This window comes from Phoxinus phoxinus (assembly GCF_949152265.1).
Source record: "Phoxinus phoxinus genome assembly, chromosome: 1".
NCBI classification, from domain to species: domain Eukaryota; kingdom Metazoa; phylum Chordata; class Actinopteri; order Cypriniformes; family Leuciscidae; genus Phoxinus; species Phoxinus phoxinus.
In genome coordinates this window covers 28,890,404-28,907,972 of record NC_136876.1, presented here as the reverse complement: position 1 = coordinate 28,907,972, position 17,569 = coordinate 28,890,404, and the positions used below count along the sequence as shown (strand labels likewise).

At 39.0% G+C, this 17,569-nt stretch overlaps 1 protein-coding gene across 2 annotated transcripts; it reads right to left on the bottom strand.

Annotated features, from left to right (window-relative positions):
• Window positions 1-580: 580 nt before the first annotated feature.
• tbc1d10b (TBC1 domain family, member 10b) lies at window positions 581-16,496 on the bottom strand. Of its 2 annotated transcripts, XM_079613777.1 has the most exons (11): window positions 15,915-16,417; window positions 12,070-12,965; window positions 10,281-10,304; window positions 9,441-9,540; window positions 9,226-9,333; window positions 8,703-8,809; window positions 5,137-5,251; window positions 4,948-5,013; window positions 4,667-4,856; window positions 4,360-4,514; window positions 581-4,262 (listed from the first exon to the last, which is right to left on the bottom strand). In XM_079613777.1, the coding sequence occupies exons 2-11, from the start codon at window positions 12,942-12,944 to the stop codon at window positions 3,402-3,404; spliced, it is 2,601 nt and encodes an 866-aa protein (XP_079469903.1). In that variant the 5' UTR covers window positions 12,945-12,965; window positions 15,915-16,417; the 3' UTR covers window positions 581-3,401. The 2 variants fall into 2 exon arrangements, with proteins under 2 accessions (XP_079469903.1, XP_079469904.1); XM_079613778.1 differs by lacking the exon at window positions 10,281-10,304 and having other exon boundaries at window positions 15,915-16,496.
• Window positions 16,497-17,569: the final 1,073 nt, after the last annotated feature.

Here is a 17,569-nt window from a genome sequence, read left to right as displayed (position 1 = left end):
AAGACTCTTCTTTAAGTGTAGCCCACACTTTCCACGTTTACTATAGATAGGCCTAGATTCATGGCGATTTTTCTTTCAGAATTATCAACCTTTCTGATTTGACCGAAACAAACCCTTTAATCGACATTCTTCAATCGACAAGAAAAGTTTTAACGACATAAGGGTGGCAAAATTATGACAGATTATCAGTAACTTTGGAAAAAGTGAAAAACAATTTATAAAGAGGTAAAAATGCCTCACCTCAAAAGTAAAGTATTTCTTGCTTCTGTCAAGTGCGATCTGAGTAAAAGTAGCCTACTTAATGTACATTTCCACATAAGGTACAAGAAATTGCAAGATTTCTCATTGAATAAAGTGAGATTTTCAATTAAACCGCTCCCGCAACACCCTCAATTGAAAAAATAAATCCTTTGTTGATGTCTCCCGAACCACGTGATGTAAATCAAGTAAACGTGACAAAAAAACCTAAAAAAAAATTTGAATTAAAATTTTGCAGAATGGCGACTAAGGAATTGTATCAAAATAGTTAAATGACACTTAAAATGACTCATAACATAAATATAAAAAAACACTCTTGAGGGAGATTTTAATATATTATGATTTATTATTCATCACACCTGTAATTATTAAATACACTGTGAACTTCCTCTTCAGCAGTTTCAGAACAGCGGCCTTCATCTATGAATTTATTTCATTCTCAACTGTAAATGGTTTCATGTAAACTTAAAAACAAGTATGAGACATACAGAGGACAGAATGAGAGTACTAACCTAAACAAACACTAAAATGAAAATGATAATTTATTTTACAACAATTCTATAACATACACTGGGTCGTAATTACCAATGCAGAAATCCATGAGACAAACTACTTCACACCCAGTCCCAGCTGTCTCAGAGTGTTAGTAAACCAACACTGGGTGGCCTTTCATTAATTATTGGTGAGCACAGCATCAGAAACATATTAAGTCCACCGGTCGTACCCTTGGTTGGCAATACAGACAGGATGGTGTTAGTGAAGATGGCCTTACAGGTGCAAAACCAGGTTTATGCCAGTGCTTAGAACTTAGAGCAATTATTAAGAATAATTAAACACCTTAATCTAGATCACCCAGGTTATCTGAAAGTAACAGGCCATGGACATCCCACTCCACTACACCTTCAGCAGATCCAGTGCTCGTGTCAACAGGGAAGGTAGTCTGAGGCCCCTGGTGGCCACAACATAAATGTCAACATCTACATTGTACAAACGGTAAGGAACAAAGTTTGCATAGACATAATTTGCTTGCTTTTCATTTGAACAGCAGTGCCTTTAGAGGAAGCAATGACCACTGAGGTCAGTAAGGGCACCACTGATAGGTGAGGAGGTGGATTGATCCCCTGCAGTTGGATCTGAACGATGCAACGAGTCCAGTAAACACAGGAGACACCATTTGAACATTGACAGGGTATTATTGGCTACCATACTGCAACCCAGAAACCACTTCAGGTTTCTTCTGTCTTGACAATAATATTATATACTGAGTAGGAGCCCTAAAAGCATAGGTATGGTCCAATCACCTAGTGAATGTATCAGAATAATTCATAATACTGAGGGGTCAGTGGATTATGGTGGAGTTTAGTTCGCCAGTGTTCATCAAGAGTAACACTTTGAGTTAAAGTTTTGTTAAGGACAATATTTAACATTTAATTACCACAGAAATGCCTCGCACACATTTTATTGATCCATTCCTTTTCTTTCACAACTCTTTGGGATCATTTCCCCCTTCAATGGGACATAATAATAATAATAATAAAAAGATCAGAACAAAATAATAATCAGTATGAAATCATCTCTCAAGAAACAAATACTGCAGTAAAATTAGACAAGCTAGTGATTATAAAATGTCTTAAATAAATAACAACTGCTTGTTTTTTTTCTTCAGGATGTTGGGAGAAAAATGTGCAAAAATCATTTTCAGCGCATGAAAATAAAATATAAAATAATAAATCCTGTGATTAAATACAACACTCCTAAAACAAAGCTCACTGCCATTCCAGTCTACCAGGCCTCCATTTACTTGCATAGAAAAATAAAAAATCTAATCCAAAATAAGACTAATAATAGCGGTAATAGATATTACATGGTTTCATCCAATTAAATTAATAGTTTTTACATCAAAACATTACAGCCTGAGGCCGAAAACTTCAAAGGTCAAAGGTTAATGCTACACCAAAACCTTCCCATCCAACAAGGCGAGGACTAAAGGAGTCATGTGAACTGGATTAGAGAGTGCCCTATATTAATGAACCCATCAAGGTTAGTGCTGAAAATCAACAGTCCTCAGTGCATACATTTGTTAAAATCGTAGTCTGAACTCTACACCCATATCAACATCAAGATAATTAACATCAAACCACACAGATATCTGGAGTGATCTACACGCTTGGCAGAATTTTTAACCTTTACTGCAGTTTATGTGATGCAATTTGTTCGAAAAGAGAAACAAAGAAATAATAAGCTCATCTGCGGCAAGAGGAAATATTTGGTGAGGCTGACATAACGATGGATTGAGATCTAACGAGTTTGCAGTCTTTGCGCAGAGATACACAAGCACACTCAACCAAGAACCGTTTTTATTTCCTCTTAGTAATTATGTTAATTCAGGTATTCAAACGTTTGTTAAATGGATAGTTAAAAGTGGCTCTTTCCACAGTTATGAAAGAGAACACACCTTTCCCTGTGTTAAATTTGGCTCTTCTCAACACTTATTAATTCCTCCTATCAGAGCACAACAGGAAAAAAAAAAAAGCTCTTTTGAAAGGAGACTGAAAAGAAAGAAGACAAGACCCGTGTGCTGCACGAGACTGATACAATTCACTACACTGCCAAGGCACAGACATTCAAGAACACACACTAACAAGCAACAGTACGATGAATAAATAGGTCCTCCAGAACACTAAAAATATAACTTATTATTAGACACTGCTGCGCTTTTCGCACTGCAGAAATGTTTTATTCAGGTATTCTGGTTGAGACACCTCTCGGGTAACGAACAGAGGGGGATTGTGGGGTTGGACTGGCACAGATGGCGCTAGAGGTCTACTGTATGTACACCATGGCACCCAGTACACTAGAATTGACTACTAATTATCCAGCTGATCTCATCAATCAGGTATCAAACTTCAAAAAAGAAAATAATAAAAAGCTGAGTAAGAACCGCTTCCTGTTGCAGCATTGGGTGAAAGCACTGTGCAGACGAGATGAGAGACATGGGGCAGATGCAGATCCAGTTATCCTTGTGAAATGAGTACTTGAGATGAAATGGACGTTACAGAAGATAGTTCGCTTGTCTCTTTTCACCAGTCTGCAGCCATTTCGATTCCTTGTCCTCTTCTTGTTGAAGGGACGCCGGGGCAGAATTAGGCCAAATCTTTCGCCGCTGTGGCTCCATTCTTCTCCTCCGTCTCTCCTCCTCCCCCTTTGTCTTTTTTCTTACCCCCCTTCTCCTTTTTCTTCTCCTTCTCGGCTTTCTCCTTCTCCTTCTTCATCCTATCCTTCTCATTCTTGTCCTTATCTTTCTTCTCCCGCGATTTTAGCTTCTCCTCCTCTTTCTCCCGTCTTTTGTCCTCCTTGGTTTTCTTTTTCTTTTTCCCGTCTTCCTCTACTGCTGTTTTTGGAGTATCTGGGCACGGGGGTAATGGTGAGTTGTTTGCGGTGGGTGATGGGATGGTGGGGGTGATTTGTTCAGAGACAACTTTAGGCGACGGCTGGAGCATGTGCGCACTGGATGCGTGTGCGGTTGGAACCGGTGGTGTGGTAGTAGAAGATGTTGTAGCTAGAGGACTGGGCCTATGCGGTGCCGGTGGACGCCCACCGGCTCCAGCATTAGAGGCAGACGGCACTGGAGGTTTTGAGGCTACTACACTGGCACTGCCCCCAAGTGGCTGCATTGGGACGATATCCTGGCCCAAGCTGCCAGAGGTGGAGCTCTTCTTATTCTGTGAATGAAATGGCATCTTGGACTTTCTAAGACCAGGAAGTGACAGGAGGCTTGATGATGCACGCAAGGGTCCGGGGGCAGGGATATGACCACCCAGAAATGACAAGCTGCCGCCAGAGCTGATCGCAGCGGCCCGGTGTTTCTGCTCGAAGATGGCCCGTGTGCCATGCAAACGGCGATTCGGTTGGTGGGTCAATTCTCCACGAGATTCCCGCCACTTACGCACCTGAATGCTGCACTCCCTCTCGATCAGGGCCTCCGTCACAGACAGAGAGACCACCTGAAAACAGAGCAGAGAGTATGAGAAAGGACACAGCGTACTGCACTGCTACTTCTCTATTGCGAGTCTTCTTGTAAGAGTGAGTTTGTGTGCACACCTCTTGAACCAGAACTTCCTCCTTGATGCTTTCAGGGGGGATGTTCCTAAGTCGCTCCATGGTCTCGTACATGCCCTGCACCTCACGGAGCTTATCCACAGACCCTAGCATCTGCTTAAGTAGCACCAAACCCACCCGGAACACAATCTTCACTCCTGACAAACAACATAAAAAAACTATTAAATACACTTTTATTCTAATAAGAATAATGTTTCTTGAACACCAAATCAGCATATCAGAATGATTTCTGAAGGATCATGTAACTCTGAAGGCTGGAGTAATGACTGCTGAAATGTGTATGACTGACCTTCACAGAAGAACATGTCCCAGACACGGAGGACACAAGACCAAGGCAGCGTACGGGAGAAAATGCACATAAACCACTCTGTCATGTACAAGATAGGGTCGATCTTAAATTTCTTCAGGTGACGGTAAGCCATGGGACACACTCTCCTCAGAAGAGAGAAAAAAATCTCTCCGTCCAGCTGGATAGCCTCCTGATGGACAGGAGAGGAGAAGAAAGAGGAGTTTATAAAAAATAAACACTCTCCTCTGTGGTCCTAGTAAGAGTCTCTATTGGTTACTCACCAACCCAGCACTGTAGTAGCCAGGCAAAAACTTCTCACAGATTTGCACAAGACACCAGAAGGCTTGCTAGAAGAAAATAACAGTGAAGATGGTGACGGTTATATCCTGTGATATTACTCAAGTCATATTATCTTCATGCTGTCTGTTTAATGAAAATCAGCCTAGACCAGCAACCTAGACTGAGCTTACCTCAGCGGGCATGTGCATGAGCAGCACTGCTGCCACTGGTGCCTGGGCCTGACAGTAGCCTTCATCCGGCCGGTAGATTGTGTAGGCCTTCAGTATACGGAACAGGTCCTGCTGCCTGAACACACACACACATACAACTTTTGACAATAAGAATAGCTGATATTTATTTTTGTGGTATGGGCAATAATTTTATGAAATTATGGTGTTCTGCTTGTTTTGAAAAAAAAAAAACTTTATTATTAAAGGAGAACTCCAGCGCAAAATGAACCTTTGGTCTAATTACACATTGTTACCTAGTCAACCGTTATCTGAGATTTGTTTTCATGATTATCGAATGTAAATAGTTTTATCTCTAAAAACAGTTCAGCCTATAACGCTAGTATAACGCTAGTATATGGGGCGTAGAGTAATGACAAATAAAAATCGCTTGTTAATACCACTAACAAGGCTCAAAATAGCCCCACACTAACACGGTAGCATAATGAGGGTCCCTACCTTCAAACCGAAGCATTGAGAACTTTGACAGTGTCCAGACAGTTTAATAAGAAGATATTTTATACATACAGTCAACTTCACGTATACAAGCAGATGCCATCTTAGAAAAACAGACTCGATCAGTCGATCAATGAAACGCTGATCCAAATGCGCTGAACTGTGTAGAATCTCATATGGTCCAGCGCATTTAGATCGGCGTTTCGTTGATCGACTGATCGAGTCTGTTTTTCTAAGATGGCTTCTGCTTGTATACGTGAAGTTGACTGTATGTATAAAATATCTTCTTATTAAACTGTCTGGACACTGTCAAAGTTCTCAATGCTTCGGTTTGAAGGTAGGGACCCTCATTATGCTACCGTGTTAGTGTGGGGCTATTTTGAGCCTTGTTAGTGGTATTAACAAGCGATTTTTATTTGTCATTACTCTACGCCCCATATACTAGCGTTATACTAGCGTTATAGGCTAAACTGTTTTTAGAGATAAAACTATTTACATTCGATAATCATGAAAACAAATCTCAGATAACGGTTGACTAGGTAACAATGTGTAATTAGACCAAAGGTTCATTTTGCGCTGGAGTTCTCCTTTAAAGGTTAAACAATCAAAACACAACATGCTTAATAATAAATTCTGTGTGGACAGTTGTATTCCCACACGTACTTTCTGTGTTTACCCTAACGAAAAATCGTGGGTGAACAAAAACGTACGTGTGAAATTGCATGAGAGGACAGTGGCTGGGGATCTGGGGATGATGCTCGTTACAAGAGCGCGAGATACGAGCTTAGGAATGCAATCAAACCTGCTAAAAAACAACATCGGGACAAGATAGAGCGATATTGTTCTGAAGGGGACTAGGCGTGTCTGGCAAGGCCTACAAGCGGTCACTAGCTATAAGGCCAAACCTAGCGGCGTCATAACAAGCTCTGCTTCCTTCCCAGATGACTTGAACCATTTTTATGCTCGTTTTGAATGCGCTGCTGAGGCACTGACGCGGGGAACATCTCCAACTGGGGATGTGCATGTTAAAATACCTTCATGTGGGAACACACACACAGACATATCATCTCCTGATGGGGATGCCTTTGGCAGTCAAGCATTCCAGGTCTCAGTTGCTGATACATGTAAGGTTTTTAAAGCTGTGAAAATAGGGAAGGCTGCTGGGCCTGATGGCATTACTCCGCGAGTCTTAAGGACATGTTATAGCCAACTTGCATCTGTTTTTACTGATATTTTTAACCTGTCACTCTCTCTTTGTATGGTTCCAAATTGTTTTCATAATCAATCATAATTCCTGTGCCTAAGAAAACAACTGCCACCTGTATGAATGATTTTAGACCTGTAGCCTTGACTTCTGTGATAATGAAGTGCTTTGAACTGCTTGTGAAATCATATATTAACAACTGCATTCCTGTCTTTAATAATCCACTACAATATGCATATAGATCAAATAGAGCTGTGGATAATGCTGTATCTTTGGTTTTACATACTACACTTCAACATCTAGAGGGTAGGGATACGTATGTCAGGATGCTGTTTGTTGATTATAGCAGTGTCTTCAATACCATCAGACCTTCCATTTTAATATCCAAGTTGTTAGACCTGGGCCTCTGTACTTCCATCTGCAGGTGGATACAGGATTTTTTAACAGGCCGTCCCCAGACAGTTAGAGTAGGCACTACATACTCAGCCCCTATAGTGTTAAATATCGGAGCACCTCAAGGTTGCTGTCTTAGTCCTCTATTATATAGTCTGTATACCTATGACTGTATTGCAAAATATCCCTCAAATAGTATTGTGAAATTAGCAGACGATACTACTGTGGTAGGACTCATTGACAGCAATAATGAAATTTCCTATAGGGATGAGGTGAGTAATTTGATCATGTGGTGCCGAAGAAATAATCTGTCCCTGAATGTGGGGAAAACCAAGGAGGTCATCATAGATTTTAGAAGAAATAAAACCACACATTTACCTGTCTACATTAATAACTCTGCAGTTGAAATGGTTAATACTTTTAAGTTTTTAGGCATTCATATTTCAGACTCCCTTTCATGGTCTTTCCATATCAGAGCGGCTGTTCTGTCGGACAACATCTCCAAGACGTTACACACCATATGACTAGTAAGTCAAAGTCCAAATCACATTCTTTGCTGTCCCAAATTAATTGATATAAGTACCAGTGTAGAACACTATATAGAAACTGTGTCTATTCCTCGTTTAGTGAGGCCAAACAATAAATCTACTGCAGGATCTAAGAAAAATCTAATTGTGATTAAACCAGAAAATCTCAGTATTAGTGAACAAAAACAATGTCTAAAGCTAGGTCTTCTAAACATTAGATCGCTTACACCTAAGGCGGTTATTGTAAATGAAATGGTCACAGATAATAGCTTCGATGTACTTTGCCTTACAGAAACCTGGCTTAAATCGAATGATTATTTCGGTCTTAATGAGTTCACTCCACCAGGATACGGTTATAAGCATGAGCCCCGTCTGATTGGTCGTGGCGGCGGTGTTGCAACAATCTATAGAGATATTCTTAATGTTACTCAGAAAACAGGTCACAGGTTTAATTTGTTTGAAGTACTTGTGCTAAATGTGACGCTTTTAGATGTAAGAAAGAAATCCCTATTATCTCTAGCCTTGGCTACTGTATATAGACCGCCAGGCCCCTATGCGGATTTCCTAAAATTCTTGAATAGCTTACCTGATCTATCTCAGCTCCTCAGTGAACCCAAACAAACAGATGAACTAGAGGAAATGACTAGCAGTATGAGCACCATTTTCTCTAGTACATTAGAAATTGTTGCACCAATTAGATTAAAAAAGGTTAGAGAGAAAACTAAAGCACCATGGTACAACAGTGCTACGCATGTTATCAAGAGAGAAACTCGTAACTTAGAGCGCAAATGGAAACAAACTAAAGAGGTCTTTAGAATCGCGTGGAAAGACAGTATGTCACGTTATATATATTAAAAAAATTCCGTCCTTCAGTTTCCATGATTGTGTAACAATCTAAATAAAAGCCCTACATCACTCTTTCTCTTGATAAAACCCTCATCTGAATTTACCCATGTCCTCCCCGAGCAGCAAACATCTCATGAAACGGGAACTGCCTGTGCAAGTCCTTCTCTATGATGTCCAACCACTTTGGATCTCCCTGCTCTAGCTCCAACTCCTAAGAGACAAAAAAAAAAGGAAAGTGAACAAATAGGTCTATAATAAAAAAATGTGTACATTAAAAACAAGTGTTTTGATCATCTAAATTAAGATATACATGACTGCTAAGTGAGTATAAGAACATTAAAAAGGTAAGAAAGGGTTCCAAATTGCAACAAAATGGTTGTGTTTTGTGGCCATTTTTCTTGCCCGTTTAACACAATGTTGTTAGTGGTCACAGCTGAACTATCAAATGTGAACTGGAACAAAAAATGCAATGTGATTAGCAGATGCAATTAATGGTGTAATACAATAAAAACATCATATATAATCTGATGTGTCTGTCTTTTCATTGTTTAATTTTAGTCAGGAGGCCCTTGATCGTAAAAACTAAATAGTTAACAACAGCAATAGTATGTATTAACCTGACCATACCTCAAACTTTCTAGGATTGGAGTCGAGGAGCTCCTGGCTGTTGGAAAGCAGCTGCCAGGCTTTAGCTCTGAGAGAGGAAGGGATTCCTTTCCTGCAGCGGATTTTTACCTGCATCAGAAAGAAAACATAACTCAATAAGTATTAACATTCATAAGCACTGTATTTTCTAATCCAGTCAGAAATGTCTTCTGTGACCCTTTAAATAAGAAACAGACCTTTTGAAAGCGCCGGGATACCCATTTGTCCCAGTTTCTGAACATGTCCAGCCATTTCATCTCTCTCTGCCTCGCCACTGCCACAGCGATTTCTGCCTCGCTACAAGACAGAGAGGGATTCACAAACACATAAACCACATACAACGCATAAACCTACAAGCACCCACACACGCCCAGAGATAATGTTGAGCTTTTGAAAAATGGCTCAAAGTCAAAATGGTTTACTCTGAATCTGAGAGAACAGACATCTAATATACAGACAATTGCTGCTTTTGAATCTCTCAAAACTAATTAGAAAGCCCTGAAATCTTCAGAGTTATTGGTAAATTACAGTATATTTTAAGGTGAAGCAGTTTCATTGTACTTAATTAAATACATGTACTTTCTTTAGTTACGATTAGGTTTAGGGTTAGTTACTTGTAATTATGCATAATTTACTGTTATTACTATAGTAAGAACATGTAGTAACGTGTAACCACATCACTTATAAACAAAGTGTTACCAGTTTTGTAGCTTTGTAGAGAAATAACATCTACCAAATGAACAAGCCAAGTACCGGTAGTAGTGATGCCAGACAGATAGTAGAACACCTCGTGTCTGAGACTTGGTCTTACTAAGTCAAAGTGTGATTTCTGTGGCACTAAACGGAATTGCAAAAATAATGATAGTTTTATAAGGACAGACCAAAAAACAATTGTCCCGCCTCAAACTCGCACCACTGATTGAACAAATCACGCTATTTGGGGCTTGTCAAGATCCTCAAACACAAGATTGCAGCACAGAGCCAGTATTTACACTATTCAGGAAACCATCTAGTAAAAAAAAAATGACTCAACTTACTTAAATTCAGCCTTCACTCGGTCTCTAAAGTAGAAATTTGTGAACATAGTGAACAAGTCAGTAGCTTACAGACAAGAAATAACATCTCAGAACATTGCTACACCGTTTAGATGTATTGCATTTTGAAGTTAATACCATTAAAAATGTATTATAAAATGTATATATTTTTTAATAATTTATAATAATTAAATAATATTTATATATCATTTATTATAGATAAAAAGTAGTGAAAGAAGGGTAGTGACCTTCTGTTTGAAGTAACAAGTCTGAAAGTTGACATATTTCTATTACAATGAAATATCCCAGAGTAACATATTTTACTGAATTAGTTTATAACATTTAATCTGTAGCAAATAATGTGACTTGTGATATGCGATATGTGATAAATAGGCTTTGAGATTTGTTTAGCCTTGTAACTTGACTAGTACTTGTGAAAGTGTCAGACTGAGACAATAACTTGTAAACAAAAATAGCAGAGATCTAAATCTGACAGACAGCACGCTGAGCATATGAGAAAGTCTAATTTAAGACTAACCCACACTGACCATTTTTAAATAGCTGAAAAAGCATGTGGTGGTTAATAAGTTAGGCTGAGCCGGAATTAAAAAAGGAAACGTTCAAACGTAAAGGACAGTGTTAGCGGCTATTTTAAGTTGAATTGGTCAGAACTAGAGATAAAGCAGAGACAGCCGAGGGAAGAGAGACAAAAAGTGAGACAGTCAGAGCACTCTGACTCAGACGAACCCTCTCAGCACAACCTGAGTCACTTACAACAAACACACCAAGGACACAGAGAAGCAGCGAGAGAGACGGACACAGGAAAAACGCACCAAATTCTGCTCTCAGCTGTAGGCGTAAATTATTAATACCCCAGCAGCACACTTCACATCAGGTGCTGGCAGTTACCCTATCAATCTCATTCATTATAAAGGCTTACGCTGATTTATCGAACCAAGTAGAGCCAAACAGAACATTCAATATATGAGTTTCAACATGAATGAAATCAAATCCTTTCTTTACACATGTTCGTGGACTTTTCTGCCTTTGACAATAATCAACAGGCCTATATATTTTATGTATTTGTTCAGAAATGGCTTAAAAACAGTAAAACGCTATTATCATTAACAGTTAAATCATTAATGCCTGTTTTCCAATGTGTTGCACTAAATTAACACTATCAAATTATAATTATATATAAAAAATGTATATAACATATTTATAATTTATATAAAATCGTAATAAAAATCAATATTTACCTACTTAAAGTTTACTAAAACATTTTTAATATATACTTTACAATATACTGTATATGAAAAACAAAGACTTCAGGTAATATCGGCAGGGATGCTGCAAAATGAATCGTTGAATCAAAGTTTCAAATTGATTCTTTGTAACTGACAGTTTGAGCTGAATCATAAAAATGAATCAATCATACAAACTCTTTAAAGCCTATTCACATTAAGCCCACACCACAACTATAACAATATTAATGACAAAGAGGAATGATATCATTGGAATCACTTTAAGCAATATTATATTCAAATATTATTATATTAATATCAGAATTAAGTTTACAAGCAAGCAGCTGACAGTCGAAAAGCAAATAGAGACAAGTTTCAATATGCAGGAAAGAAGAATTTGTACATTGTAAAACACTCTTTTAACACATTAAATGTTGAAATATGTGACATGCTCTTATAATCTGAAGTGGTTAGTCTTTACTCTCTGTGCTTATAAGAAAAATAATGTGAGAATGTGTTTGTGTGTCATTCGGTTCACAACCACCCACCTTCCCTCACTGTACTGCGCTCCTCCCAGGAAGCCATATTTATCTGTACGCCTCACTGGACCGTTGATCTCCGAGTCTGACCCCACCGAGCTGCCGTCCTCGCCGAGCCCTGACAGAGACTCCAGAGTTCCTGACATCAGGCTGGCCGACTCCAGGTAGCTGAGCGTGTCCGGGGCTGGACGCCTGTACGTGGAGGGCAGGAACATGGGCCCACCAGACTCCTGCACCAGTACAGCTGGGGGTTCGGGCCTGGAGGGTGTGCAGGGGGGCTCAGGGGTCATCTTGTCGGTGCTGGGACTGATGGGTTCGGGGTTTTGGATGGGCTCGGGCTGTGGGGCTGTTTGTGCTTCTGTTTGCCTGGAATCTTGTGAAGAGGGGGCCGGGTTGGAGGAGACTGGAACGGGAGGAGGGGTAAACTGAGGAGGAACATCCATGGGGGGAGCAGGACTGGAATTCTGGCTGACTTGAACGATGGGATACAGATTAGGACTGGGATTAAGTTCAGGCGACAGAGGCATCTGCTGTTCCTGCTCTGAGCCCTGTGCTTCAAAGTGCCGTTCTGTTTGGCCAATGAAATCACTTTTCCCATTAGACTCTGTATCTGTAGCAGCTAGTACCTCTACTGGTGGTTCAACAGCACTCTTTGTTGCCGTTGAAGAGGCAGCTGCATTGTTTTGGCCAGGTGTGGGCTCCCAAGACGAAGAGTTTTTTCCACCTGCCTGTAACATTGGGTTTCCCATTACGGCTCGGTCCCCGTAGAGAGATGATTTTGGGATGGGAGTTTCTGAAGGGAGAGGCTGTGGGCTGGAGGGAGCAGGCACTGATTGGTCGCTCATACTGGGAGGGGAAGGAGTGAGGGCAGAGATTTCAGCCATAGCTGCTCCTCAATGATACAGCTGATCAAAAGAGAGACAAAACCAGAGTCAGTGATTATTATTCCTTGAAATATAAGAATAAAAACAAACCCTGTCATTTCATTAAAAGAGTAAGCCCCTTTTGGTCTGAGAAGTGAATGGCTGCAATGAAGCAGGTGTTTAAATGTGACTAAGACTCTCAGTTGCCAGGAAAAGAGAGAAAACATTAACGAACGTATAAAAAATAAAGAACCAAATAAATCTTCTCTCAAATTCCATGAGCATGTCTCCTATTATCACAACTCTTCAGAGATACGATTTTCCCATTTTTTTCACCTTAAAATAATAACATCTAAAAGGCATTAAACAAAAGTGTGCTGCTCCAAAACCAATTTCTGATCATTATTGTCTCTTTTTCACAATAATCACAAGTCAGATACTATTCTCTCTTATCAATTAAAATAAATGAGAGGAAAAGCTATACTGAAATATAGTATTTCATAAAAATGGAAATGTTCAAAAAAAGAAAATAAGCACAGTTTCCAAAGCTGGTCTCAGCCAACTTAAAGGCCCTGTTTAAACCTGGTATTAAGAAGCGTTTTCGTCAATCCGATCACAAGTTGACGACTCTAAATAAAGGTGTAAACGGGGTCCAAAATGTTTTGAGCTTGTCCACTTTCAGAGGTAGTCGAAAACGCATTCGACCGGATTGCTTTCATAGTGTAAACGCTCATGTGGTCGAATCTGTTTGAACAGCCACTAAAGACCGCAGACTCTCCGACTACTGACCTGATGCTGGATTGTGTCGGTTATTCTATATTTGTTTTATCATCTATTATTCATCCATTTGTTAGACAATAAGCCTTTTAGAATGACATGTCTTTGAGGAATATTATTAAAAATAATGTATAGAAAAATGCACTTACAATAGAAGTATAATGGGCAAATATCCACACATTTCTTGTTTGCTTATACAATCCGTGACATGAGTTTTTATTTTATGTAGTAACTGACAGCATGCAGATTTTTCACAAAAACAGTTATTTTATGAAATAATGGCTGTTGTCTATTTTAATATTCTTTTAAATGCAATTTATCCTGAGAAATAATGAAATAAAATGTAAATGTATTTACAGCATTCTTGCTGAATAAGAATTAAAATAGTATAAATTGGTTTAGATTAATTATCGTTTTAAATCTAAATCAATAAGGAGTAACAACACGTGACATGAAGCATTGTATTTAAGCATAGTCTAAAGAGTAAGAGACATTCAGACCAGAGGATCTTTCAATTGTTTGGTAAAGAAGACATTGGTGAACTGTTTCAAAGAAAGTCTCAATGAAAATGAATTAAGCAGATGCAAACAACAGTGATATGATGGGCTGCACACGTCTGTACAGATCTGGTTTAGGTACAGTGTAAAGGAACAGGTTACCACAATTTCCTCTAACACTAAGATCTGCCTCATAGACTTCCTTATGATCTATATATAGATGTGTCCGAGTACACATGCTGACATGAGATAAAAAGGAAGTGGTTCCTTGACAGAAGCACCGTGGCTGAAAGTTCGAACATGCTTGTGAATGTAAAGCACATGCTGTCTATGCAGACAGCTCACTAGGTTTTGAAACAAACCATGTGTGATTGTCAAACTATGGGGTGTCTACAAAAAGCTGATAAAACATTCACAAAAGTCAGATGACTATTAAAAAGTAATGTGTTAAAAAGAGTTATCGCACAATAAACTATCAATAACCTAATTGTAAAACTCATCTGGAAGCCTTTGTGGTAGAGATAGGAAGTCTTGCTCATTTTCACAAACTGGTTCTTTCAGACAGGTGCAAAAACGATTCAATTATCTTTTTAAGACATGGTGTAATTAAAAATGCTCATAAATTAATCTTAAAAAGAACATTTGCTACCTAAATATAAATTAGCATTTACATAGACAATTCTAAAACATTTACATCTATGTAGGCTATTCTAACTATTACAAGCTATTATTCAACCAACCAACTTGTATGTGAAGATAAACAATCATATATTTTTCATATTCATGCTGTTTGATTAAAGTAATGCATTTTTTCTTCCCCAACTGTCAAATCCTCTTGAAGTAATTTCAATCAGTTGTTGTTGGCTAAATCGTAATTGAATCGTTCGAACTGATTTTGTGCATCGGTTCAAAAGATTCACTGAAACGATCCGGCTCAAAAGAACAATTCGTTCAGGAATTGGACAATGCTACTTAGTGGGACTCCACCTTTACTGTCTATGGACTCCACCCATACACATGAACTGTGCTCGTTCCGGGTGACCAAGACTAATAATTTCTAAAGTATGAGGACCGAGATGAGATGTAAACAAACCACACATAAGAACTTTAAGTTTTTAAAAAGGTATTGGTGGTGCAAACGTGTGAGCCGTCAATCCCAGTGTGACTAAACCCGCACATGTGAGGTGACTGGACAATAATACAGTGGTACCGGATACCGGGAAACCTCCATTTCTAAAAGACCAACATCTATACAAAATACATCACGCTTTTAAACCCAAGACTACAGTCATAAGAGTCAGACACACAAGCAAGGTCATAAAGCGATCATTTGGTACCTGAGACTTAACCCGCAGGAGTAACGTTAGCTGGATTTGTGACTGCCAAGTTTAATCTAAAGCAGTAACGTAATCGTGCTGTCCGATCTGTCATGCAACAGCCTCTCATCAAACGAGTCTTAATTATGCCGAAAATCACCAATCACTCCGTGATACATACGATGTATAAAAAACGATACGTTTTTTATTGTAATGTACTACTTTAGTTGCTAAAATTGGCCTGCTAACTTGCTAGCTCATGCCTACAGCATCCAGTGTGGCCGATCAGCTCAACTTCCCGGTTTATAGCGCAGGAAAATTATGTTATTAACTGTGTTGATCTGTTTTGGCACATCTGTCTCATCTGAGAGAAGACAATGGAGAAGAGTGTGCAGACTCACCCGCAGCTGAGGGATCTGTCCGTCCGTGCCGGGGGGGCTCCTGTCCACACCGGTTGCCGTGACCCCCCGCCACCTCCGCCGACGTTGAACGGATTTAAGGCGCGAGGAAGGCAGGCCGTTGATAAGCCTCTGCGCCGATAGGAAAGTTTTAATGATAAACCTAAAAGTGCGGTTAGGGGTCTGTGTGTGGAGGGTGGTGTGTTGAAGGGCTAACGGTTAGCTAAACACAGCCGCTTCGCACTGAGTTGCCACTCATCCGCGCGCAAACAGATCCGTATCAGTGCGGGCATTGAGTGCACTTGTGCATTGCGTTTGAGAAAGTCAAGAAACCTCCATGAAATGGGAATCGGACCACATCGCTGGAAGAGATAAACACGGCCCTCCTGACATATCGCCGTGTCCGCATTTCCTACAACCAATTCCGAGTGACAGCGACGTGCGCGCACCCGTCCCGCAAGACGTGACCGCACTCAGTATCGACTGACGTAACGACGTCCAGTCAGGTCAACCAACGCTGAGGACTCCCGTTTGAATATCTAACGTTAAGCAAAAAAAGCTGTAAACATTTGACTTGACTGACTTGTAATTCACAAAACTTGTAAGTATTTTATAATATATTTATTTGTCAATGTTTTATATATTTTATAACCCTCTTTTTTTTATCTTTTCTAGGTTTTAATTTCACTTCTCGTTGTTATATTGTCTACGTTATAGCCTATTGTTTTGAGCATTCATTTAAAAAAAAGACAAGCAACTGCCAATGGACCTTCTTTACCCCCCGTCAGAATATTTACCTAAGAGATAACTACGATAAGGTAAGATAAGGGAATCATTATTTAAAATAACAAAAACTATAAAGCTGTTATATTTAAATAAAAATTAAATGTTGATTTTTTTTTTGGTAGGCTAGCAGCTAATGCTTTACTTTAAGTGGGCCTTGTTAAAATGTAAGTATAGTAAGATAGTATCCTATAGTAAGCAGGTTTAGCTGCTTGTAATAATGTATAATTTACACTTATTACTGCAGTATGTAACAGGTAACAGAGGCACCGCAAATAAAGTGTTATTGTTTTTTATCCAAAAAAAATAAATAATAATCAATTAATTAATAAAAAAATAATGAAAAGAGTATTTAAAAAGGTGAGCCGAATATCATGTTATATACTAGTTAAATTTCACAATGTATCAACCCTGAAAAATTACTATATTTTTGTATGGTATTATACAAAAGGTGTATGCCAAACGAAATATAAAAATTGTTACAGATTATACAAAAGCATTGCAAAGGGTATATCAAACTATAAGGCACTTATTCTTGAGAAAATTGTTTTGTCATGTGTATATCAAAAAATAAGGTCAATACAGGGCTCTACGCTAACTTTTTTCCCAAGGAGTACATGTGCTCCTAAATGAAAAAATTTAGGAGCACACAAAGAATTTTAGGAGCACAGTACAAAAAAGTTAACCGCCTGGTTAGCCACACTCCTAAAAATATCTTCTTTTGTGTTCAGCACAAGAAATACATTAATACATGTATTTAACAACATTAGAGTGAGAGTAAATAATGACAGAATTTTTATTTTTGGGTAACTGTCCCTTTAAGGACAAGCGGCAGCATGTTTACTATTAGGGCTACTGTCACTTTAAGATCTGCG